Source organism: Asterias amurensis, chromosome 13 (assembly GCF_032118995.1).
Source record: "Asterias amurensis chromosome 13, ASM3211899v1".
NCBI lineage: Eukaryota > Metazoa > Echinodermata > Asteroidea > Forcipulatida > Asteriidae > Asterias > Asterias amurensis.
In genome coordinates this window covers 2,352,283-2,376,481 of record NC_092660.1, presented here as the reverse complement: position 1 = coordinate 2,376,481, position 24,199 = coordinate 2,352,283, and the positions used below count along the sequence as shown (strand labels likewise).

The window sequence follows — 24,199 nt, the reverse complement described above, 5'->3', positions numbered from 1 at the left end:
ACTGTGACAAAAATTTATTTAGTTAAATAGTTATACTTGACCAATTATAATGTGCACAAAACAACTCTTCTTTGTGCACAAATCCTTTGATTTTGAATACATGTAGCCTTCACGAGTGTACATTTTCAGAATGCCTTAATCTTTCGTGCGAGGGTCCAGGGAACATCTATTCTGACCACAACAGTTAGTTACTGGTAATACATTCTGCCTTGCGATCGCCCCCAGTGGGTCCAGCATGTTATTTTTTCCAGGGGCTGCTCAAGAGGGTTAACAAAACATTCTCTTTATTCTACAACTTCCTCAGCCCATCATTAAGACTCTGAGTGTGGACGAGAGCGTCTTCTTCCTTCCCATCTCCTCGATGATCAACAAGTACTGCACCACAGAGAACCCCTCGTGCCTTGAAGACTCTGAAGTCCGCATGGCCATCGAGTACTTCCAACAACTCCTTGGATTCGACTGCACACCAACGGAAGAAGTTCCTACTTTGAAGGTAATATTTATACAGCAACTCTTGATGAGCCTTGATCATGATATGATTAGATTAGATTAGATTAGATTAGATAAGATTAGATTAGATTAGATAAGATTAGATTAGATAAGATTAGATTAGATTAGAACTCTTCATGCCTTGAAGACTCTTAAGTCTGCATGGCCATCGAGCACTTCCAACAGCTCCTTATAATAATAATAATGAAAGCATTTATATGCACACCCATGGAAGAAGTTCCTACTTTGAAGGTATGATTTCTACAGCAACTCTTCATGAGCCTTCGGTGATTAGATTAAATTAGATTAGATTAGATTTTGTGAGATAAGATTTAGTTATCATCAAGAAAAGTGGTTTCCCTTTTACTTAACTTAACTTCTTGGATTTGAATGCACACCCACTAAAGAAGTTCCTACTTTGAAGATATGATTTCTAGAGCAACTCTTGATGAACCTTAAACATGATGTGATTAGATTAGATTAAATAAGATATTAGTATTATTATAATAATTATTATTATTATTGTTATTATTAGATGCTGATGGCTCTCAAGGCACTGACCAACATCCGAAGGTTGACAACAGACAGCAAGATCAGTATCATCAACAAGTGCTTTGACAATCACAACCAGGACAAGAGAACAGAGATCAGAGTTGCTGCTCTTGATCTTGTCAGACGTCTGCCGTGCAAACCGGAATACGTGAGTTCACAAAATCATTAGAATGGTAGGGGTGGGAGAAGGAGGGAGGGGGCTAGGCTGGGCCCAATTTCAAAGGCACTGGATACCTTTGCCTGTCAAAAACCAGTATTCTCGTTTGTTGTATCCCAACATATGCATAAATAACAAATCTGTGAGAATTTGGACTCGATTGGTCATCGAAGTTGCAAGAGAATAATGAAAGAAAAAACAGCCTTTTTGCACAACTTTGTGTGCTTTTAGATGATGGCCTAAAGTCTAACTCATGAGTGAGAAATTGCGAGGGAGCCGTTAATCACAAGGTTGGACCATGTTGACTTCGATGACCAATTGATTTCAAACTTTCATAGCTTTGTATCATATGCCATATCATGTGATATACTAGTGAGAATACTAAGTCTTTGACATTAACCAAAGGTGTCCGGGGGTGGATTTCACAAAAGTAGTCTTAACTTATGACTAGTCCTAGGCAATGCTAAGAGATAGGACCAGTCCTAAGTTACAATGAGTTACTGGTCCTAACTTAAGACTGGTCCTATCTCTTAGCATTGCCTAGGACTAGTCCTAAGTTAGGACTACCTTTGTGAAATCCACCCCAGTGCATGTAAGTGCAAGAAAATAAACTTTGTTTGTACATTGTTCTTCAAACTCTATAAATGTTGTTAATATTTCAGCAAACCTATGCACTGGCCATGTACAAGAACCAGCACTTTGACAGTGAGCTTCGCATCGCAGCCTACCGTGCCATCATGACGTGCCCAAGTGAGAACATCATGGCTGTTATCCAAGAAGTCATGCTTGAAGAACAATCCGAGCAAGGTATTCACAGGAAAAAAATTTTTTTAGTGGTTATCGGTTCCTGATGATGACTAGAGTAAGTTAGTCGAAACAGTGAGACCATTTTTAGAACTCACTTGGTGGAAGTGAAGTTAATCGCGAGAAGTTCCCTTGCTGTAATAATAATAATAATAATAATAATAATAATAATAATAATAATAATAATAATAATAATATTAATAATAATAATAATAATAATAATAATAATAATAATAATAATAATAATAATAATAATAATAATATAATAAAGACTTGTTAGGCGCAGTAAAACCAAAAACAAAAGAAAGAAAACTGATGTAACATTAATCCTTGAAGACTTGTGACATAAGATAAGTTTTATGAAGAGATTTGATTTAGTGCAAAGACAAGATCTAAGATTAATGGGTAGAGAGTTCCACATTTGTGGCGCAGCTGAAGAAAAATAGTTGTAACCCCAGCAGTGTCCAGACTTGCGTTCGATGAGGAGAAGCAAGTAGTTCTGAGATATAGACCTTTATCACGGTGCAGATGAATATTACTCGGTACGATGAACATGACCAAGATGGTCGCAGCATGCTTATGGTCTATAGTAGGGAGCCTTGTCGTTAGTACTTTGTGGACAATGAGCATCAGCTGTACCTACTTTCAAAATTGATTTTTGATTAACTTATTGTTATTCTCTCTCTGAAGTTGGGTCGTACGTTTGGTCTCATCTTTCCAACCTAAATGAGACCCCATGAGAAGTGTCTTATTTAAAACTGTTTTTTGATAATTCTTCCTATTCTCTCTCTCTGAAGTTGGGTCGTACGTTTGGACTCATCTCTCCAATCTGAATGAGACCACCGATCCCCAGAAGCTCTCCCTCAAGAAGTGGGTTCAGGACAGTGGTGTCTTCGCCAGCTTCAGCCAGGTCGACCCACGCAAGTTCTCCCGCAATGTTGAGCTCTCATGGTACAACGGTACGTTGATGAACACTTTTTTAGGGCAAAATTTTATAAAGCTGTTAAAGGAACACGTTGCATTGGATCGGACGAGTTGGTCTATGAAAAGCGTTTGAAACCGTTTGTTATGAAATGCATATGGTTAGAAAGATGTTTTAAAAGTAGAATACAATGATCCACACAAGTAGCACTCAACATTGTACGGTTTTCATTTTACGTCGCGGACTAACACGGTCGGCCATTTATGGGAGTCAAGTTTTTGACCCCCATAAATGGCCGACCGTGTTTGTCGACGAGCTAACACGAAAACCACGCAATTTCGAGGCATATTTGTGTAGATCATTGTATTCTACTTTTACAACATCTTTCTAACCATACCGATTTTATAACAAACGGTTATAGAACGCTTTTCAAAGACCAACTCGACCGATCCAAGGCAACGTGTTCCTTTAAGCAGAAAATTTTGCTTGAAAAGTTAATAAACCTAGCCAAAATTTAGTGGTGCACTGGTGAACCAGTCACGGCAATGTAAAGTTTATGTTTTGGCTGGTTACCAGTTTCTGGTAAGCAATACTTTTCTGTGCTTAGCACATTTTTTTATTGTGCTTCCAAGCTTTATGAAATTGGGCCCTGCTCTGTTTTAACATAACATAACATAACATAACAATTTCAATTTTATGAGGCACTATTTTATGAAGATCTTAAGGTGAGTTGTCAAAGCTTACATGTAACCTGATTATTTTTTTAACAAATCTGTGAACATTTTGACTCAATTGGTCATCGAATTTGCAAAAGCTTAATAAAAGAAAAAGCACCCTGTTATTTTTTTTTAAACCAAACTCGGGGAAAGTACTGAGTACACATTGCTAACACACATCACTGTATAAGGGTAAAACCTAAATGAAAAACAACCTTGTTGCACAAATGTGTGTGCTTTCAGATGCCTAAAAAAGGCCCCAGGCCTGAAGACTTTCAATATTTGGGTGAGAAATTACCTCTCAAAAACAACATTACTTCAGAGGGAGCTGTGTCTCACAATGTTTTATAGTTTCAACAGCTCTCCCCTGCTGGTTACCAAGTAAGTTTTCATGCTATCATTTTTTTTAAAGTAATAACCAATAGTGCCCAATGCCTTTGAATATACCAATAGATCCTTAACAGGGCTATTAACTTTTTGATTTTACAGATGAGATTGGCAGCGGTGTAACTCTGGATGGTGACATGATCTTCTCTACACAATCATTCTTACCTCGTCAGCTGAAGCTCAACACTACTGTTGAATTGTTCGGCTATGCTATTAACTTATTTGAGGTATGATCATTTGTTCGAGGTATAATCACTATTTTGAACATTTATTGTGGGGTTGAACAAAGTAAAATTTATTGAGTGGGACTCAAACCAACAACCTCCAGATTAATGTGTCGGCGCTCTACCAATTGAGCTATCTAACCCTATGTTGGCAGTCTCCTTAATGTCAATATTTTTGTTTGGGGGTGCCAGTCAGAAGCCATTCATCTGTTAACTGCCGTGTAGCCAGGGATCACACCCAAATAAGGATACAATCTGGGAAGCTGCAGCCGGGGATCACCAATATAATTTTTGGAGGTATAATCACACATTGGGGTGTGGCCAGGGGCCGATTTCACAAAGATCTAAGATTGATCGTATTCTGCCAATCAATCGTAGTAGCTAAGTAAAGTGTGATATCACAATACAAATCACTATGGTAATACTGAAAAATTGTCTTGTAACTGCTTTGTGAAATTGGTCCCAGGTCTTGCATTATGGAAAAAAAAAACCTGAAAATAATTAATGAAATCTTTCACCAGGTTGGAGGGCGTCTGGAGGGTATGCACCAATTCTTAGAGAAGTACTTCGGCCCCCAAGGTTTCTTCAAGCAGAACTCATTGAAGGATCTGATGGAAGACTATCAACAAAAACAGCAAGAGTCTCTCCTCAACGAGATCTCTGACCCAGGCGTCAGCGAGCTCCCCGAGGGCCTCCCACAGGGCGTGACCCCCGAGATGTACAACAAACTCCTCAAGATGCTCAACTTCCAGAAGAAGCTCTTTGGCGGACAGGTGCCATTGCCCATTCCAGGTGAACCGATGCCCCGAGGTATGCCGGAGGGCATGACTCAGCAGATGTACGATGAGCTCTTGCTCTTCTTCATTCGTGGTGGATTGCCAGGAAGCAGGAAGAGGAGACATCTGGTCAAGGATTCTGACATCAACAACATCCACGCAAGTGTAAGTAGAGAGTTATGTTCAGAAATGTGATCTCTCCATTATTATCCAGAAAGCAGGTTTATTTTGATAACCCCCCCTCCCCTTAAAAAAAAAAATTCCCCTAGATTGCAGAGTAGGTCTGTCAAACAATGACCATATTGTTTCTGCAGGAAGTCTGGACTCTTGTGAATGTCTGACATCATGAGTCCAATTATGAGACCAATAAGGAACTCACTACACGGTAGTGAAATAAATAACGATCAACTGAATGTACCTTCCTGCCACATAGTAGTTAAAAAGTAGGACAGTTCTTTTCAGAACTGAAAAGTCTCCCAAATTCTGAAAATCGACTCCCCTGTAGTAGAATATAAATCAAGACAGTTCTCTTAAGAACAAACTCTACCTGGCAAGCAGATACACACATGGTGTTACCGCAAACCAAATATAAATCTTGAGTCATCTGGTATTTGTTTTCTCTTTTCTTTCAGTACCCTGCTCATGCTGAGGACAAGCCAGATGCATCCATGTACTTCAAGATGTTTGGTAGCGAGCTCGGATACCTGGACATTGAAAAGATCAAGACACGCTTCACCGAGATGCAGTCAAGCGTCAACCCACTGAAGGTAGGTGTTGACATTTGATTTTTATCGTTTCTATTTTTATTAAAATAATGCAACATTAATAACACGCACTTTTCTGAAAAGTATCAAAGGCCCCAATCTAGAAGAAGCTTAGGCTTAATGTACTAGGACTATAATGTACACCATGTACTTACATTGGCAAACCTGTAGAAGTTTAAATAGATCCGCCATCTGAGTCACGAGAAAATAGTGGGAAAAAAAAAAAAAAAATGAATAAAAACTTTCACTGAGCGATTAACTTCACAGGAGGAAATGAGTTTTATTTATTTCTTATCAAACATGACATTTCAGACAGATATATTTCAAGGGATGTTTTAGGTTTTTTCTTACCAATTCTGTAATGTTCCTTAAAGACACTGGACACTTATGGTAATTGTTAAAGATCAGTCTTCTCACTAGCTGTATCTCAACATGTACATAAAATAACAAACCTTAGAAAGTTTGAGCTGGTCGTCGAAGTTGCCAGATAATAATGAAAGAAAAAACACCTTGTCACCTGAAGTTTTGTGCTTTCAGATGCTTGATTTTGAGACCTCAAATTCTAAATCTCAGGTCTCAAAATCAAATTTGTGGCAAACTACTTCTTTCACAAAAACTACATTACTTCAGAGGGAGCCGTTTCTCACAATGCTATATCCATCAACCTTTCCCCATTACTTGTACCAAGTAAGGTTTTATGCTAATAATTATTTTGAGTAATTACCAATAGTGTCCACTGCCTTTAAAAGTTGTTGGTGAGGTGTTTTTTTTTTTTTTTTTTTTTTTTTCAATTTTTTTTTTTTGTATTTTAATTTTTGTTTTTTACCCATACACCGATGTGTGTTAGCACTGTATACTAAGTACTTTCCCGAGTCCTGTGAAAAAATATCACAGGCATTTTACTCGGGTGGGATTCGAACCCACGACCCTTGCAATTCTAGAGCAGTGTCTTACCAACGAGACTATCGAGGTTGCCTCCTTGCAATTCTAGAGCAGTGTCTTACCAACTTGACTACCGAGGTTTTTTTTTGACTACTTCAAAATCTTCAGATGTTGATGAGTTTGGCTAAGGAGCAGACTCATGAGATAATTAAGAATGCCGTGCTGACGGACAACTCCTGGAGTATTCCAACAGTCATTGGTCTTCCCCTGAAGTTGGCCATCAACGGAACCGTCTCCATGAAAATCAGGACTGAAGGAAAGGTCGACATTCGCGGAGTCCTGATGCCCAAGAAGAGCTTTGAGATCAGCGGTATCATCGAGCCAAGGTAAGATACTCTTTAAACGTATACACAAATAAGCTTTTCTTTTTTCCACAAAGGCACTTGACACTGTTAGTTATTACTCAAAATAAGTGTTAGAATTAAAGCTTACTTGGTAACATGCAATGCAGTGAGCTGTTGATTGTGTAAAACATTGCGAGAAACGGCTCCCTCAAAAGTTCAGCAGTTTTTGCGAAAGAGAGAGTTTGTCCACTCTTATATTTTAAGACTTCAGGCCTGAAGTTTTTTTTTTTAGGCATTTGAAAGCATACAAGTTTGTGCAACAAGGGTGTTTTTCTTTCATTATTCTCTTGCAACTTTGAGGACCATTATTAAAAATATTTCAAAAATTTCACATCCCGACACAACCTTTACTTTGACCTCTTTGTGTGAATGGAAAAAGGTCAAATCTTGCAGTGGTTTGCAGCCACTACGGGCATTTTGATACAAGCAGGGATGTGTACTCTATTAATAAATGGTATTCCGTCTGGTTTTGCCCTTAAAAAAGTTAAGGTTTTTTTATCCAACCCCGCCCCCCCCCCCAAAAAAAAAAAAAAATATATATAACCTATTAGCGCCCAGATTGCAGAGAAGGGCTTTAAAACCAAAGATAAATGTTAATAATTGGCCTCCATGCTTGCAAATTTTCCTGCTTTCGCACTTAGCGCTCAGAGTCCAGTTCTTTTTCTGAACAGCCCATCACCTCCGCTACTGGCCGCTATGGTCTCTAAAAGGTTTAAGGCAGGATCGGGAAGGCCTCTAGCCACATACACTGGGTAAAAGAAATAAGTTTCTCACATGTTTATTTTTTCTTGTCTTCAGTGCGGCTGTTGAGATCAGTACCAGCATGGAAGTGATGGCCCGTACGACTCGCTCCGGATTGAACCACATCGGTCGTCTCCACTCGTCTGTCTCCCTCGGTGGAAAGATTCAATTCACCGACGGAAAGGCATTTGAACTGAAGCTGGATGTACCAGAGAATAAACAGAACATCATCGATGTCAGGTAGGGAGATGAATTTTTAATTTTTGGAGCTGCCTCTGGCTACAATTTGCAAAGGGCACTTCCATTGGACACTCCTAAAACCTATGGGGAACTTTCTTAAGTGCACCAAAACCAAGAACTGGGGCAAGTGAGAGCATGGCCAGTGTGGCGGTTTCAACTTTCCGCTGTGTTCAGTTTTCCGAATGACCAAATACGGTAGCATTACGTCATGCGATGCCTGCGCACAGCAAGCGAAAGTAGTCCATTTTTAGTGCCGTATTGAGTCGTCCATTACCCTCCGGTAGCTGTCATGGCGGCGTTCACGAGTGGAGTACAACTAGCGGCAAACGCGTGGATCGTATGAGTTGTTTTATATGCAAGCTGATTGTGACCTGCCTAAAGTTGTACCCATGAATATATGTAAAGAGTGGGGCAAGAGATTATGTGACTACACAGAAAAGAATCGTAATATAAACAATTTGGGGTCACTGCTGAGAGAACTACAGGGTACTCGCGGCGGTATCTGACAGGTCACCCGGAAAACTGAACACGCCGGAAAGCTAAAACTGTTCGAACAACGTGTTGATATGTCCGACTACGTCACCCGGAAAACTGAACACGGCGGAAGACTGAAACCGCCACACCGGCATGGCCTATGTGTAATTTCTAGCCTGTATTTTTTATTTTTTTCATGAATTATACTCTGCATCAGTTCAAGGGGTGCACAGGAATGAGTAAGATCACTTTCATTTCAAATCTTGACCAAAATGTTTTCTCCGTCCCACTGCAGCTCCAACATATACCTGAGACGTCAAGATGAATCCTACGCCATGCCAGGAATCCCAGAGCGCCTTGACCTCTCATACTGCTCAGGATCGGGAATAACTAAATACTTTGGTGTCCAGGTTTGCTCCGAGCTTGCCTTGCCCAAGTCTTATGCCAGGGTAGGTTCAACATAACCATTGCAGCAGTTTAAAATAAAGAATTCACCCATAAGCATCTTAAAGGCACTGGAGACCCTTGGTAATTGTCAAAGACGAGTTGTCTCACTGGGTGTATCCCAACATATTGAAAATTTGGGCTCTATTTGTTTATCGCAGTTGCAAGAGAATAATGAAAGAAAAAAACATACTCATTGCACAACTTGTGTGCTTTCAGATACACAGCTGAAGTCTTGAATACTTAAGTGAAAAATCTCTTTCCCCAAAAGTATGTTACTTCAGAGGGAGTCTTTTCTCACAATTGTTCTCTGTTGCTTGATACCAAGGGAGTTTTTATGCTATTATTTATTTTGAGTAATTACCAATAGTAACCAGCGCTTTAAGTCAATCTTTTTGAAGCATATAGATCCTCCCACCAAACATCCCCCCACCCCAAACAAATGTTTCTCGGGAAAAAGAAGAAAAAAAAGAGGAAATTTTATCAACCAATAACTTGTTTTGTCTGGTTGCTTCAATTTGAACAGAAAGGAACTCCGATGTACCCCTTGACCGGACCAGGCCGAATGTTGGTCACCATCGAGAAGACTGACCCCTCACTCACTTCATGGAAAATTGAAGGATCATACGACAAAGACACGGTAAGAGCTTTCATTCAACGCAAGGCTGATTGTTGGTTTTATAAAAAGTCTTTTTTTTTCTTGCATTTTCTTTTTAGAAGGCTAGGTACTGTGAAGAGTTGAGAATGTTGACCTTCACCTGCTTCCTGGGAAAGTGATCCCCGCTAGCTTCATGAGTAACTGACCCTCACCTACTCGCTTCCTGAAAAATTGCACCTCCCTGACTTTTTGAAAAACTGCCCCTCCCACTTCAGGAAAAAAAATGGCCCTTTCTAACTTAAGGAAGAAAATGGCCCTTTCTCACTTCATGAAAACAAATTGCCCTTTCTCACTTCATAAAAAAACATTTGTTTTTTCTCATTTCCTGGAAAACTGCCCTCTCTCTGACATCAAGAAAAAATGGCCCATTTTCACTTTATAATAAAATGCACCTTTCTCACTTCCTTAACATTTGCCCATCTCTCACTTCATGAAAAACTGACTCTACTTACTTCCTGGGAAACTGTCACTTCAAAGCTTAAAGGCTGATCCCATTTTAACTTAAAGGAACACGTTGCCTTGGATCGGACGAGTTGGTCAAAACAAAAGCGTTTTTAACCGTTTTTTATAAAATGCATATGGTTGGAAAGATGTTTTAAAAGTAGAATACAATGATCCACACAAGTTTGCCTCGAAAATGCGTGGTTTTCCTTCTACTTTGCGAACTAACATGGTCGGCCATTTATGGGAGTCAAAATTTTGACCCCCATATATGGCCGACGTGTTAGTCGACGAGGTAAAAGGAAAACCACGCAATTTCGAGGCATGTTTGTGTGGATCATTGTATTCTACTTTTACAACATCTTTCTACCCATATGCATTTTATAAAAAACGGTTACAAACGCTTTTCAAAGACCAACTCGACCGATCCAAGGCAACGTGTTCCTTTAAAGGCTGATCCCATTTTAACTTAATTTTATGGCTCAGAGTTAAAAATAACTCTGGTCTTTTATTGTCGCAGGAGAGTGTGAAGAATGTTGTTCAGATCACAGACAGGTTCCATCTGATGATGGGAGCCCCAGACACTGATAACCCACGCACCTTCCAATTGGACTTCACCTACAATCGCAACGAGAAGGACATGAGCCTCAATGTTATCTCACCCTTCAAGACCCTTGATCTACACGGTATGTATCAACAAACGCCTTAAGGCTGAGTCACACTGCAGCGATAATGAAAACGACGCAAAGAGAGTTGCTCCACGCAAAATACGCCCACGCTTATTCAACTCATCGTGCATTTTTAACGCTCTTGTTTACGAACTTGTTATTGAGGCCTGTGTGACCGGGCCTAAATTATAATACCACTATCCTGAAAACATCTCCCTTATTTCAACAGCAACTGAACGCACACCTGTTCACATTTGCTTTCCCCACCACTTACCAATCGTAACTTTTTCTATCTTGACCGGCGCTTTTGAATGGTTTAGATGCAGTCTGCCTTAACAAATGCTTCATTATTATTATTATTATTATTATTATACTTGGGTGACTAGTGAAATTTACTACTGTTCAGGTGTGTAAAGACGGCTGAGTCTATACAACCAGAGCTCGCATGTCTGTGTTTGTACGTACACTTGCCAAGTGTCTGTTTAGTGTTTCCATAGATTCCCTGTTTAAATTTTACGTTGTTTTATTATACAGGTAAGATGTTCAACGACGAGTTGCTCCGCAAGCTGGAGGTTGCTCTGACTATGGACAAAACCAACGTGTACAACCTGGACGCTGAGGTTGAATCAAGACCAGAGGTAGTCGACGGTGACCCAGTCATTAATTTCTACCCACGTATGGACATAACCAGCCCCAGCGGCAACGTGGTCAAATACCGAAGCTCCATCGCCGTCCGTGACGGTGATCAGACTCGGGTGGCCCTGTGGATGTCCTTGGACAGCCCTAAAACAGCCCTGGTGACTATTTCAGGTGAGTACAGGCTTCGTCTTCTCATCTGCAAGTCCAGGGTTCGAAATCAAGTGTATTTTCTTGGTAGTCAGCAGGGCTTGTAACCAAGAATTTTTAGCAGCCCTGATGAGATTTTGGTAGCCCGAAAAACACATAATATGTCTTGAGTCACGACACAAACTTAACAACACCGTCAGCACAGTTATGCTGTTTGTGATATTGACTTTTGGGTTATTTTTCCACTAGCCTGCCGGGCTATCAAACTGGAAAAATTAGCAGCACGGCTGAGTCCATTTCCTTAAAGTGCTTTGGGGACAATAAGCATCAGCTTGAAATTAATACATTGAGCACGTGAAGGTGTTTCAGAATGGGGGTGTTTTGCAGCACATCACGGCCTAAGTCCATAAAGCCTGCTACAAGAACAAATGCTACCCAGCTAACTTTTTTTTTAAATTTTTTTTATGCAAGTCGCCAGACACACAAGCCCTGAAGGTCACTTGAAGGTGAGGGCTACAATTTTTTTTTCAGAGGCGGTTGCCACCTACTCCTAGGGCTGAAACAGGGTTACCCCCTTTACAGTCCAAACGGATGTAGGCTGGGTTTCATCAATCCGTTGCACAAGTTGTTGTTTGCTTTCAGATGCTTGGGCCGTTTCTTACAATGTTTTACACTATCAACAGCTCTCCATTGATCGATACCAAGAACATTTTTAACTAGTAGAGATTCTGTCTTTGACTTATTTCAGGTGATGTTGTGAAGACCGAGAGCATGAAGAAGCTACGATACAGCACGGACTTGCAGATCAGCGGCCGCTACGTCAACCTCAACGTGTCAGCAGCATGGCAGAAACAGAAGAGAGATAACATCATTACGGTTGATGTGAATGCCTTGAGACGCGTCAACGGAAAGAACGTTAAGGAGGTCGTCATTAGCACCAAGTACACCAACAAGACCATAGAGGTGAATAGTTAGTTTAAAAAAAAAAATAATAATAAAAAAGACTTGTAATGTGCACTTATCCACCCTACTGGGTGTTCAAGGCACAGTAAAGACAGTTAAATATTTTGCTAGTTAAAGGCATTGGACACTTATGGTAAATTGTCGAAGACCAGCCATCTAACAAATGCATAAAATCACAAACCTGTGAAAAATTTAGCTAAAATGGTCGTCAAAGTTGTGAGAAAATAATTGAAGAAAAAACACCCTTGTTACACAATGCGTGTGCTTTCAGATGCTTGAATTCGAGACCTCGGCTGAAGTGAGAAACTACTTCTTCATCTAAAACTATGTTACTTCAGAGGGAGCCTTTCTCACAATGTTTTATATTAACAGCTCCCCATTGCTAGTTACCAAGTAAGTTTATATGCTAACAATTATTTTGAGTAATTACCTATAGTGTCCAGTGCCTTTAAACTGAATATCTGTATTTTATGATGTTGATTAATCTGGGTTTTTTTTTTCATGCAGGGTAACACTGAGTGGGACTTGAAGACCGAATGGACGTTCAGTCGCTTCCCTCTCTTGAGCTTCCTGTTTGAGACGGAATACAACGGAAGGGTCGGTCTCTCTGAGGCTACCAGCAAACTCTGCTATCGTTACAACGGAGAAGAGTGCAGCCAGGACAATAAGGTAACCCACTCTAATCTGAATATTATATTCTGTCTTAACAGGGATGTGATTTCTCTGTTTTAACCAGAAATCCATTGTTTTTAAACCCCCGTAAGACAAAATTAAAACCATATGGAACAGCCTCCATACCACAAACGTTAAGCTTTTATCTCAATCTTGCCCCCAGGAAGTTTTAACAGCCCTGATTTTAAACACGTTCACATTTTGTTCCCTCTGTTGTCTGCTTTTTTTAACATTGTCAATTTCATAATAGTGTTGAAGGATGACAACAGCTTGTCTCCATCAAAGACAAATCTTTTTACCATGGTTATGAAAAACAACTATTAGACGCTCCTTGAGGGTGTCCATGGGGTTTGTACACCCGCAGGGGTAAAGAGTACCCTTCCATGGTGTACAAAACATTATAAACCCCATCTCAGCAAGCAAACATTGTATTGGGGTATTGACCCAATTCACCATTCGTCATCAGAACAATCTTGGATGCGCCATACTGGTGGGCAATGTCACTGTGCCATTTTCAGTGAAGTGCGTTTTTTAGGCGACGCAGCATTTACTGGTAAACCTATTGCCAAAATAGTGAGCGTGGCACAGTCACCACTTGTGATGAGCGTGCAAGGGGTCAATACTCAATTGATTCAATTTCTACAGTTTTACCCATTATTTTCAGGTTGTTATGGGACATCTGTTGACATGGGAGTCCTCCGAATCCAGGATGAACGAAAACCTGAACTTCAAGCTTCGCAACCCAGCCAACAACATCAACATCGAGATCCAGCAGCACACTGTCCGCAATGAGACCCACCCTGTTGACTTCTCCTTCGCTATCCTGAACAACACCTCGGAGAAGCAGATCATCCAAGCCGTCCTATCCACGCACACTGCCGTCGCTGGACCTAACAAGGGTGCCTTTGAGGCTTCCATGAGCTCTGAGACGTGGAGATACGCAGTCAAACAGGGATGGGAGTTCGTCAAGTCCGAGAAGATGATCCTTAACACCACCCTTCACTGGAAAGATCAGATGGCGTCCCTGGACTCCAGCTACATTCCAACATCTGACGAGGAGGCAAATCTTGAAGCTCACAACATCTCATCCGTCTTGACCTACCCTCTTGGAAGCTTCTCAACCAACTGGTTCGTCTGGATGCAAGATTCTGATGTCTCATCAGGCGCCTCAATGTCCCTTATTGAGCAGCAGCTTGTTGCGTATCACTTTGATTTCACTGACCGTAGCACTGAGTTTGCCAAAGACAGAGACCTAGTGGCTTCATTCAACGTTACTAGTCCAGCCAGTCCAATCTCGGTCGCAGTAAACTTTCACGATTCCCTTAAAAATAAGGACTTTGGTTTCAACATCACTATGGGGACAGCCAAGGTCTTCGCAATCGGTATGGACTCCGCTGTCTCTACAGAGGAAGGTAAACCCAGAACAGACATTAACGCCTTTTTCTTGATCGACATTCCAAACAAAAACTACCGTCTCATGTACTCCGCTTCTTCAATGATGTCTGCCGGCAAACAGCACTCGGTGCACACAGGCACCTTAAACAACGAGCTGTTTTATTCTCAAAGCACTGACTACGAGTACAGTAAGGATTATGAAACGGGTCGCTATTTCATCATCTATGAAACAAGTCAAAACATGTCGCAGCCTCTCCCCGAAATGGGCTACAAAATTGTGGTCAGCGTTCGGGATGGTAACCATGACCATCACGTGTCCCTATTTAGGAAGAAGCAACCCATCCTGTTTGCCGGAGTGAAATACGACTTGAAGGAAATGGTAGACGAAGACTTCATGTACCGCCGTGAGCTCAAGGTCATCCTCAGAACACCTCTTGCCATTTGCAAAGATGTCAGCTTCAACGTAACCGTTGACGAGGGCTCAGCAACTACCAACATTGATACCCGCTTGATGTACTTCCCCAACCAGGAGCGCCCGTTGGGTATGGTGATCAACTTTCAGGACAAGAGCAACGGCGCCGTGACACACAAAGATCTTACGGTCACCCTCGAGATCATTCAGCGCACTGTTACTTCCTCCAACATGCTTAAGTTTGACCTCAACGCAGGTACTCTCCAGGGAGCTTCTTCAATCGAGTTTGGAACCAACGGTGTCCTGACCACAGAGAAATTTGAAGTCTCAATCACGTACACCAACGATACTAGAGAGGAGGAGAAGTCTCACAGCGCAACTCTCTTGCTCACCTCTCCCGATAACACTATCCAGACTGATGTCATCGTGGTGTACACCATGGACACCTCAGTCTCGACAACTTTCTCCGTTGCTGTTTCCCAGAACACCCTCTTCAGCTTCTCCGTTCTCGCCAAGGATGAATCCGATGGGAGCATGAAGCTGTACGACGTGGACACCAACGTGGAGCTTCTGGAGCGACGTTACCGCCTCCACACTGTTTACAACGAGGCCGTCAACTCCTTCAACCCCAACGTGAAGCTGTACCGCGGCTCCGAGCCCAAGCCTATCGCCGAGGTTGACCTATCATACACTAAGGTCAACTTGTTCGACGAGGTCCACACAACCATTCTCGTTCTTAGCTCTGAAGACTTCGAGCCATTGACCATCACCACTGTGTACAACTACAATACAGACACCAAAGAAGTCAGTTTGACGATCGAACCGTCCGAGGGTGAGAATGTTAAGTTCAACTTCTACATTTTGTCTGGTTCAACCGAGACGGAGTCAATTACCTATAATACTGAGTTCAGCATAACCAACACCTATATGCCTGACAGAAGTTTCGTGGTCGTCACCCGCTACGGCTCAGGCGAATCTGGTTGTAATCTCAACACAGACCTGCAAATCTCTGAATCTCGAATGGCAAGTATTTTTTTTCTTTGAATTTTATTAAAATTGAGAAATTTCATTATGAGATTAAATTTTTTTTAATTCCAGTCTATAAAACCACATTACTTTGAAGGAGTTGTCAAAACCTTACATTATAAAACAATGGTATACCCTCCCTTTACATTCATGTGAGATTTCCAATCTAACTTAAGGTAACAAAAAGCAGTACAGTAAGACTGAGGTCCAATGTCATAAACCTGCTTGACGGTCCATTTTGACGACCAATTGAAGCTCACATTTTCGCAAATTTGTTTTTTGATGCATATGTTGGGATACATCAAGTGAGAAGACTGGCGGTTTACAATGACCAAAACATGTTCAGTGTCTTTAACAGCTATATGGGGTGTCGAGGCCAAGCGGATAAGAGCATCAAACTCAAGCTCTGCTGATTCTGTTCACCGGAGTGTGAGTTCGAATCCCGGTCATGACACTTGTGTCCTTGAGCAAGACACTGAACTATAATTGCTTCTCTCCACCCAGGGGTAAATGGGTACCTGTGAGGGCAGAGATAGTTCTTGTGATTGATTTAGCTGAATAGCGCATAACTAATGTTGCACAGGCTGCATACTCCCTACCAGGGAGCTGAGATGGTTTAAGGAGTGATTTAAGGCCCAGTGACCAGGGGTACTAATGTGAAGCGCTGTGGGACGCCCTTCGGGTGTGAAAAGCGTTACCAAAAATGGGTTATTATTATTATTAATTGTGCCCAGATTATTGTTCTTGTAATTCTTTTAATGATGATTCATTGTTCTTTCCCTGTATGTAAACAGATGAACTTAATGTGCAACTGGGACAAGAACAGCCCCAAGAAAACCGCGGATTTCCAGTTGACCTTCCCTCAGTTGACCGAGTACCCGGCCCTGTCCAAGATGAAGCTCCGCCTCGGCAGTGAGATCCAAGAGGAGATTCAGTCGCGTGAAGCCGCGTTCTTGTGGGGTGAGCTGACCGATGATGAGATGATAAGCGTTGCCCTGACGACGGAGAGGAACCAGGTCAGGATCGTCCTGATCCATCCGATGGACCTGGAGCCTCTCCCCAAGGAGATCCGAATCGTCCTCAGGCAAAATGATGAACTTTCAGAAATGTCTACTTTTGACGTGAGTCCTTTGCTTTGATGTCATATGTAGTATTGTTACCTGGGGCCGGTTTCACAAAGAGCCAAGATTGATCTTAACTGCAAATCAATTGTTGTTGCTTAGTGAAGTGTGATGTCACAATGAAAATCACTATGGTAATGCTGACAGGTTGTCTTACGATGGATTTGATTGCTTTTTGAAATCGACCCTAGGGATTTCTCCGTAATTCGGAGAAAAATTGATCTCCCTGATTGCATGATGGCAATAATTGGATCTCTACTCGATGATGTCTAACACACAAGGTCATTGACCCCCAAAATGCAGGCAAGAATATCTGTATGATGCTGTCGGCCCAATTTCTACTCAATGCAAACCGTTAGTCGTAAAATGCATATGGTTGGAAAGATGTTATAAAAGTACATGTAGAATAGAATGATTCACACAATAATGCCTTAAAATTGGCTGACCTTGTTAGTTTGCTAAATTAAAGTAAAAAACCATGCAATTTCAAGGCATATTTGTGTGGATCAATATGTTTTACTTTTAAAACATATTTCTCACAATATGCCTTTCAAAACAAAACAGTTTCAAGCGTTTTTCATAGACCAACTTTCCTGATCGACGGCAACGTGTCCCTGTATGTAGCTTTAAACAAAAACAAAACAATTTTTTTTTTTTCCTTATGTTTTTTTCTCCAGAAGGCGATCAGAGCATACTGATCGAAACGTCGAGTTTAAACCAACGGTTCTTTTCAGAACCACCCCACCTCATTAGAGATAGTCATTACACGGTGTTACCGCAAACCTTTCTATATTTACAATAGTGCCCAGTTAGTGAGAACATTGTACTGCTTCTTTATATAATTTATTGTTTTTTTTGTTTGTCAGATCAACGTCATGGACAACATGGATGAATCTATCATGATGCTCTCAGGATCATACTCTCTCATTGACTCCAGACAGAATAACCGTCGTGCTATGCTTACTTTCTCCAGGCGCAACCATCAGGTAAGTTTATCATAGTAACCTTCTCATCAGCAAATCATTTGTAGCCAGCAGTCACGAAGAAAATGTGCTAACAACTTAGTTTGATAGATGTTTTAACAGAATTTAGGTGGTCTGTATGTTTGTCACACTGTTTTTCTATCTGTGTGTCTCAAACCCAATCTCATCACAGGGCTGTATGCTTCGTTTTTGAAAGGGCAAGGGCTTCAAAGGAATTTTCTTTGTGGTAAAGGGCACCCTATGAGGAAATTGTAAATTTTTACTGTAGAAATTAATGGAGATGATGGCTTTGTTGCCTCTCTGAAGTATCTGGGGTCGATTTCACGAAGAGTTAGGACTATTCCTAGGAGATATCAACGTATGGCTAGTCCTAAGTTAGAATGAGTAACTCGTTCTAAGTCACTCCACAATCTACTCATTTAGCTTGATCGCATCACAAAATGTTGTTTTGCAGGACATCCAAGCTACATTGGACGCAGCCCTTCAACTTGAAGACACCGTCTTCAGTACCAGTCTGGTTGTAAAATACAGCGAGGACGAGCAGAAGTTGGTGGAAGCCATGCTGCAAATCCAGAATACAAGTTCATCAGAGAGTGTTGGTTATGATCTGGATGTGTCTGTACGTCATCCCATCACCGGACTGGACATGTCCACTACCTTGTAAGTTGATTAATAATAATCATAAACATAATATTAACAATGCCTTCTTATAAACTGCTCAGTGACACTCATGGTACTTCTGCACAAAAATGAACGAACCGTTTATTTGCTATCGGATATCATCAAATCTTTTTCTATGTGATGGCAAAAAGTGTTTCCTTTTTGGTATTACAAAAAAAATCTTGGAGTGCTCTTAATCTGATCCTTCTTTTGTGTCGTTTCCATATCTATAAAATGAGAATGAGTGAGAATAGACCCTCCCTTGCACTATTTAAACTGGATTTAAAGCTTTATTTTACTTTGGATAAATACATCTCCATCACCAATGATTCCACTGTTAATTTTCACAAGAAAATGGGACTCTTTCAAACTATTGGTTCAAGGTTAACATTGTTTTGTGTATAGTATTTTGTTTATTTTATTTTTTGCTGTTAATGTTACGTATTTTCAGCGTGTTTGTAATTATGAGGAGTGGTCTTAAGTGTGAACAATAAAAATTCCTCCGTGGAAAAAAAAGAAGAAAAAAAAGAAGTGTTTCAATGACAGTGGCATTTCACACCATTATGACCTGTGTTCATTATTTATTTCAAAGCACAAAAATCCTGTTGTGTAAGGCCAGTAAAAGAACCAAGTGGACCGATCGGAAAGAGAAAAGGTTCACCCCTGTGTTCGTGGTTTGATTGGCTGCATATTGTACCACAGCACCTTGTAAACCATTTACATGGTGCTTTAAAGGAATACTTAAACCCGTAGCTCCACGTACCTTGCAGGATGAAATATTTGGCCCTCTTCATACGCCCGTTAGAGGTGTGTTAAAGCGCTATATGAGAATCTTGTACTATTATTGTGATTTGTTTGGGTATGCTCAGTTATTTTGATTAGAGGCTATATCAATGACTGATTCAACCTTGCCTACTCTTCCTCCCTTCTCCAACCTCCAACAGTAACTTCCTGAACAACAAAAAGGCCATTGTTTTAGGTATGGAAGGAGAAGCCCTTCTCGCTGAAGACGTCCAACCTTACACCTTTGAGATTAAGTGGGACAAAGTGTTGAAGAAATACTCCATCACTGTAAGTAGAGCAATATTGACCAGATCACCTAAAAATGATAAAAATGATTCCCCCAAATTGTGAGATGTTCTGAAATCTATTGTAATTTGTTTGTGCTCTCTCGCCACAGTCCAACAATCCAATGCATGAGATGCTCCTGACCGGTCAGTTTGAAGACCGCTCCTACGCCGAGCATCAGATCTACAGGGTGACTATGGTCAACAGTCTGAACGGAAAAGACACGAGGTCTATGTTTGACTTCAACAGCCAATCAAAGGAGATCTCTTACATTGGCCATATCAACCCAGGTCAGTTTACGATAGCCCTCCTACTGTCTGACTATTCCCGATATACACTGTCTGACCATTCCCGATATACACTGTCTGACCATTCCCGATATACACTGTCTGACCATTCCCGATATACACTGTCTGACCATTCCCGATATACACTGTCTGACCATTCCCGATATACACTGTCTGACCATTCCCGATATACACTGTCTGACCATTCCCGATATACACTGTCTGACCATTCCCGATATACACTGTCTGACCATTCCCGATATACACTGTCTGACCATTCCCGATATACACGGTTTAGTCTGTAAACATAACATTTGTTTAAATTCCCTACTGAAAAAATTACAACACCTAGAAGAAAAATGTATTTGATTTTGGGTTTAACAAAGATCAAGGAGCCGGTGCTCTTTATTTGAGCTGTTTAGCCCTATGTTGCCAGTCTATATGTCGCTGGGTCATGGGCTCACTTTAATAAATCTTTCTCCTGTCCCCAAAATCGTTTTACAATTTACCAAGTCAGTTTCCCTCGTTGTTAATTAAATTTAAATTTTTTGTTTCTTTCTCACTACTCCATTATTTGAAGAATAAAAAAGTTACGTGCTTTTCTTAGATAAATCAGCTTTCCTTGTGGTTTATGGTATGTTTGCCTTGCTTTTTTGAACGTGTTACCAGACCAACCTGCAGACTTTATGCGTTTCCAAGCCGGCTACATGAACGAGACCGCTCTCTTTGTGCTTTTGGACTCTGAGATTGAAGGAAAGTACACCGTCGATGCAAGACTCGTTGAATCTCTTCAGACCTCTAAGATCCTCCGAACTCAGCTTGAGTGGAGACCGGAATGGGCAGAGTTTGTCCATGTAAATATAACCTTGTTTTCTTGTTACTTGATGTTTTATAAAAACTGTAAGTCCATTGTGAGCCTTCATAGGCTGAGTCACACTGCATCGTAACGAAAAAGGATAACAGTCACAACGCAAAACTGATGCATTCTATTGGTTTTTTTTTTCACTCAGAAAATGCCCAAGCTTGTTCAACCAATGTAGGGCATGCATTTTGAACGTTCTTGTTATCAGGGCTTGTGACCGGCCCTTTACTGCTGCTCCATGGGTTGTGTCATCAGGGCCTGGGCAACTAGTGGAATTTACTATTGACGTGTCGCACCTCAAATAGTTGCGACTGCGATGCTAGTCTTGACAAATTTTTAGTTTTCAAGATGCATTGTACAAATATGCCTCTGGCACAAAGTAGTAAAATTCACGTAAGTTATGTTTATGTGAATTGTCGTTTGGTGACACGATTGGTTCACCTTACAGGTTGTTGCCACTATTTTTGTAGTGAACCTTACCACTGGAGCTCGAATTCCTATTCATCCAATATAAATTATTATTATCAATGATTGTATTCTCTTCATTAACTCGTAGTGGAAAGCAGCTCAGGGCTTGCACGACATCCGTGTAGGTATGGAGAGGAATGGCAACCTGATGCTGGAGCGCCGAGAGGCCATGTCTGCACTCTTCCAAACCTCCATGGATGACTTCATCCAGAGCAACGCTGACTACAACGCCATCGTGGCCGATATAAAGCAACGCTTTGGTGTCAAGGTTGAGGATCTTAAGACCTACTGGAGCGCCGTGAGAGAACACTCTAATGTGAGTTTTATTAAATTTAATTGAGTTTCACTGAGTTTCACTGAGTTCCACTGAGTTTCACTGAGCTTCACTGACCTCCACTGAGTTTCACTGAGCTTCACTGAGTTTCACTGAGCTTCACTGAGTTGCAGTTAGTTTTATTGTCAACAGAATCCCGGTTAAGGCACTTGTGCCCTCGTGCAAGATGCTTTTCTATAACTGTTCTCAGAGTACATAAAAATGAGTACAGGTTGTTTTCATTTGCGAAAAAAATTACACTATGTAGCTCTGTATGGCAGCTCAGGGCTGCATAAAATTATTAATATTGTTTTGTAAAAAGACAACTGCAGTAAAAAAAATACTGAATTATGGTCTCTATTGTACAAGTGGTATTAAATATTATTAAATGGTCCTTCTGTTTTAAATTACCAGACCAAATGGGCCGAGTATTGGGAGCAGTTCAGGATTGACTCATCGGAAACCACCGAGGAGCTGAGAAGCACGCTGGACCGTCTGAGGGAGAGATTCTCAACATTATCAGAAAGCTTGAAGTTAGATGGCAGCGAATATGTTGACGTAAGAATAATTTTCCTCAATATATGTTGATAAATTGTTTTTTTGGTGCTTTCATTTGAAATATTCTTCACATTGTAAAGGTTATTGGCTCTATTGGTAATTACTCAAAATAATTATTGGCGTAAAACCTCACTTGGTAACAAGTAATGGGGAGCTGTTGTTAGTATAAAACATTGTGAGAAAATGGCTCCCTCTGAAGTAAAGTAGTTATCGAGAAGAAAGTATTTTTTCAAAAATTTCGAGATCTAGACTCGTACATCAATGAAGCATGCAGCATGCAGCATTCCATCATTGATTTCAATGGCTTACGCCATAGATATAGAATATATTAGTATGGGCACGCATACACACAGGCACATGCACACACTCACAGACGCCATGTTGTAGGGCAGATATTTGAATGGTGACGTCATATTCAATAAGGTCTATTGTTGGTCTAACAGCCCTAAGCTGAAGCAATAACCAAACTAAGAACTTTTAATTTCACTTAATATCCCCCAGAACAATATGTACATTTCGTTAAATCAATACCAATAAAAACAATTTTGGACATACTATTTTTCTCCTGTCGACACAGGCCACAAACCAACGTGTAAGATCCTTCTACAAGAACAACATCACACCATTGATCAAGGAACTGAAGGATTTATTCGAGAGCCTGATTGAGAAACACAACAGCCAGATGGATTTGCTTTTCCCGATCCGCCACCCCTACGGAGACGACTCTCTCATCCCTGAGCCAGAGGCAGAACCTGAGGTGTATGAGCCACAATATAATACAGAGGTTAGTGTTTGGGAGTGTCTTGGCCGAACGGTTAAGAACACCAAATTCAAACTCTGGTGTTTCCGATCAGCAGAGTGTGGATTTGTGTCCCAGTTGTAGATTTGCATCGGAGCGGTTAAGAGCACCGAATTCAACCTCTGGGGGGGATTCCATGTTGTGATATTTGTGTAGCCAAGTGGTTAAGGGCACCGGATTCAAGCTCTGGTGTTTGATCAGCAAAGTGTGGGTTCAAGTCCCCAGTGGGGACATTTGTGTTCTTAAGCAAGACCATTGTGTGCCTTCAGACAGGACTTAGAGCTGCTGGTCCTGTGTGTTGTGTAACGCATGTAAAAGCACCCAGTGCACTTATCAAAAAGAAAAGCTGTTCCTGGCTGAATCGACAGCATATTGTGCCACTGTACATAGTGCTAAGGATTAGGTCTCCTAATTCAAATGTAGTCCCACATCTTGCAGGAGATACTGTATTTTAAAACGCCTTGAGCATTACTGAAAAAAATAATCCTGTATTGCAAAGTTCCCTTTCGTTATTTTGCATCCACTTCCTTAACCTGTGTACCTAATCTACTGTCATTTCAGGGAGAGGACCCTATCGCAGAGAAGAACATTTTCCTGACGTCTATCAAGGATGTACGAGGTGAAACCATCCTCTCTGAGGACTCTTTGCTCTCCACAATGACCAGGGAAAGACTGAGGAGATTGGAGCTGGTGCAGAGCATCGAGACACTCTGGACTGCAACAAAAGGTGCAATAGACTTTCCCCTAGGTTTCTTGAATTTCTAGATTTATAGATCGTATTGAATTTGATGTTACCATTCAAATACCATCCCTACAGCTGTAAGCGTGGGCGTGCATGTGTGGTAGAATTCAAACCGGGAATGCTGCGTGCATTATTGAAATACGCGTTCAATTCCAATGAGGACCATTTGATTTTTCGCTTATCCAATGTTTTGTGCCTTTGCACTCGATGAATATCACGCCTGGCTTTTGTGGACAACACACTCGCCTCTCACCACTACGACACTAGTTCAATTCCCCAGCTACTGCCATATGTAAGTAGAATAGTACATTGGTTCTCTCCAGTGTCACAAGGGTTTTTCT

The 24,199-nt window shown here is 41.0% G+C and overlaps 1 protein-coding gene across 1 annotated transcript in view; it reads left to right on the top strand.

Annotated features, from left to right (window-relative positions):
* The window catches only part of LOC139946416 (apolipophorins-like), a 46,584-nt gene that overhangs the window by 12,574 nt on the left and 9,811 nt on the right, over window positions 1-24,199 (top strand). Inside the window, exons 9-34 of the mRNA XM_071944059.1 lie at window positions 305-493; window positions 1,025-1,189; window positions 1,861-2,005; window positions 2,800-2,961; window positions 4,130-4,254; window positions 4,773-5,192; window positions 5,660-5,794; window positions 6,842-7,059; window positions 7,876-8,058; window positions 8,828-8,981; window positions 9,503-9,616; window positions 10,596-10,761; window positions 11,278-11,553; window positions 12,278-12,492; window positions 13,000-13,161; window positions 13,829-15,994; window positions 16,792-17,118; window positions 17,985-18,104; window positions 18,556-18,761; window positions 19,706-19,832; window positions 19,942-20,119; window positions 20,786-20,970; window positions 21,535-21,762; window positions 22,174-22,317; window positions 22,895-23,101; window positions 23,678-23,843. Of these exons, the coding sequence (XP_071800160.1) occupies window positions 305-493; window positions 1,025-1,189; window positions 1,861-2,005; window positions 2,800-2,961; window positions 4,130-4,254; window positions 4,773-5,192; window positions 5,660-5,794; window positions 6,842-7,059; window positions 7,876-8,058; window positions 8,828-8,981; window positions 9,503-9,616; window positions 10,596-10,761; window positions 11,278-11,553; window positions 12,278-12,492; window positions 13,000-13,161; window positions 13,829-15,994; window positions 16,792-17,118; window positions 17,985-18,104; window positions 18,556-18,761; window positions 19,706-19,832; window positions 19,942-20,119; window positions 20,786-20,970; window positions 21,535-21,762; window positions 22,174-22,317; window positions 22,895-23,101; window positions 23,678-23,843 (6,883 nt within the window). The remainder of the gene's footprint in view (window positions 1-304; window positions 494-1,024; window positions 1,190-1,860; window positions 2,006-2,799; window positions 2,962-4,129; window positions 4,255-4,772; window positions 5,193-5,659; window positions 5,795-6,841; window positions 7,060-7,875; window positions 8,059-8,827; window positions 8,982-9,502; window positions 9,617-10,595; window positions 10,762-11,277; window positions 11,554-12,277; window positions 12,493-12,999; window positions 13,162-13,828; window positions 15,995-16,791; window positions 17,119-17,984; window positions 18,105-18,555; window positions 18,762-19,705; window positions 19,833-19,941; window positions 20,120-20,785; window positions 20,971-21,534; window positions 21,763-22,173; window positions 22,318-22,894; window positions 23,102-23,677; window positions 23,844-24,199) is intronic.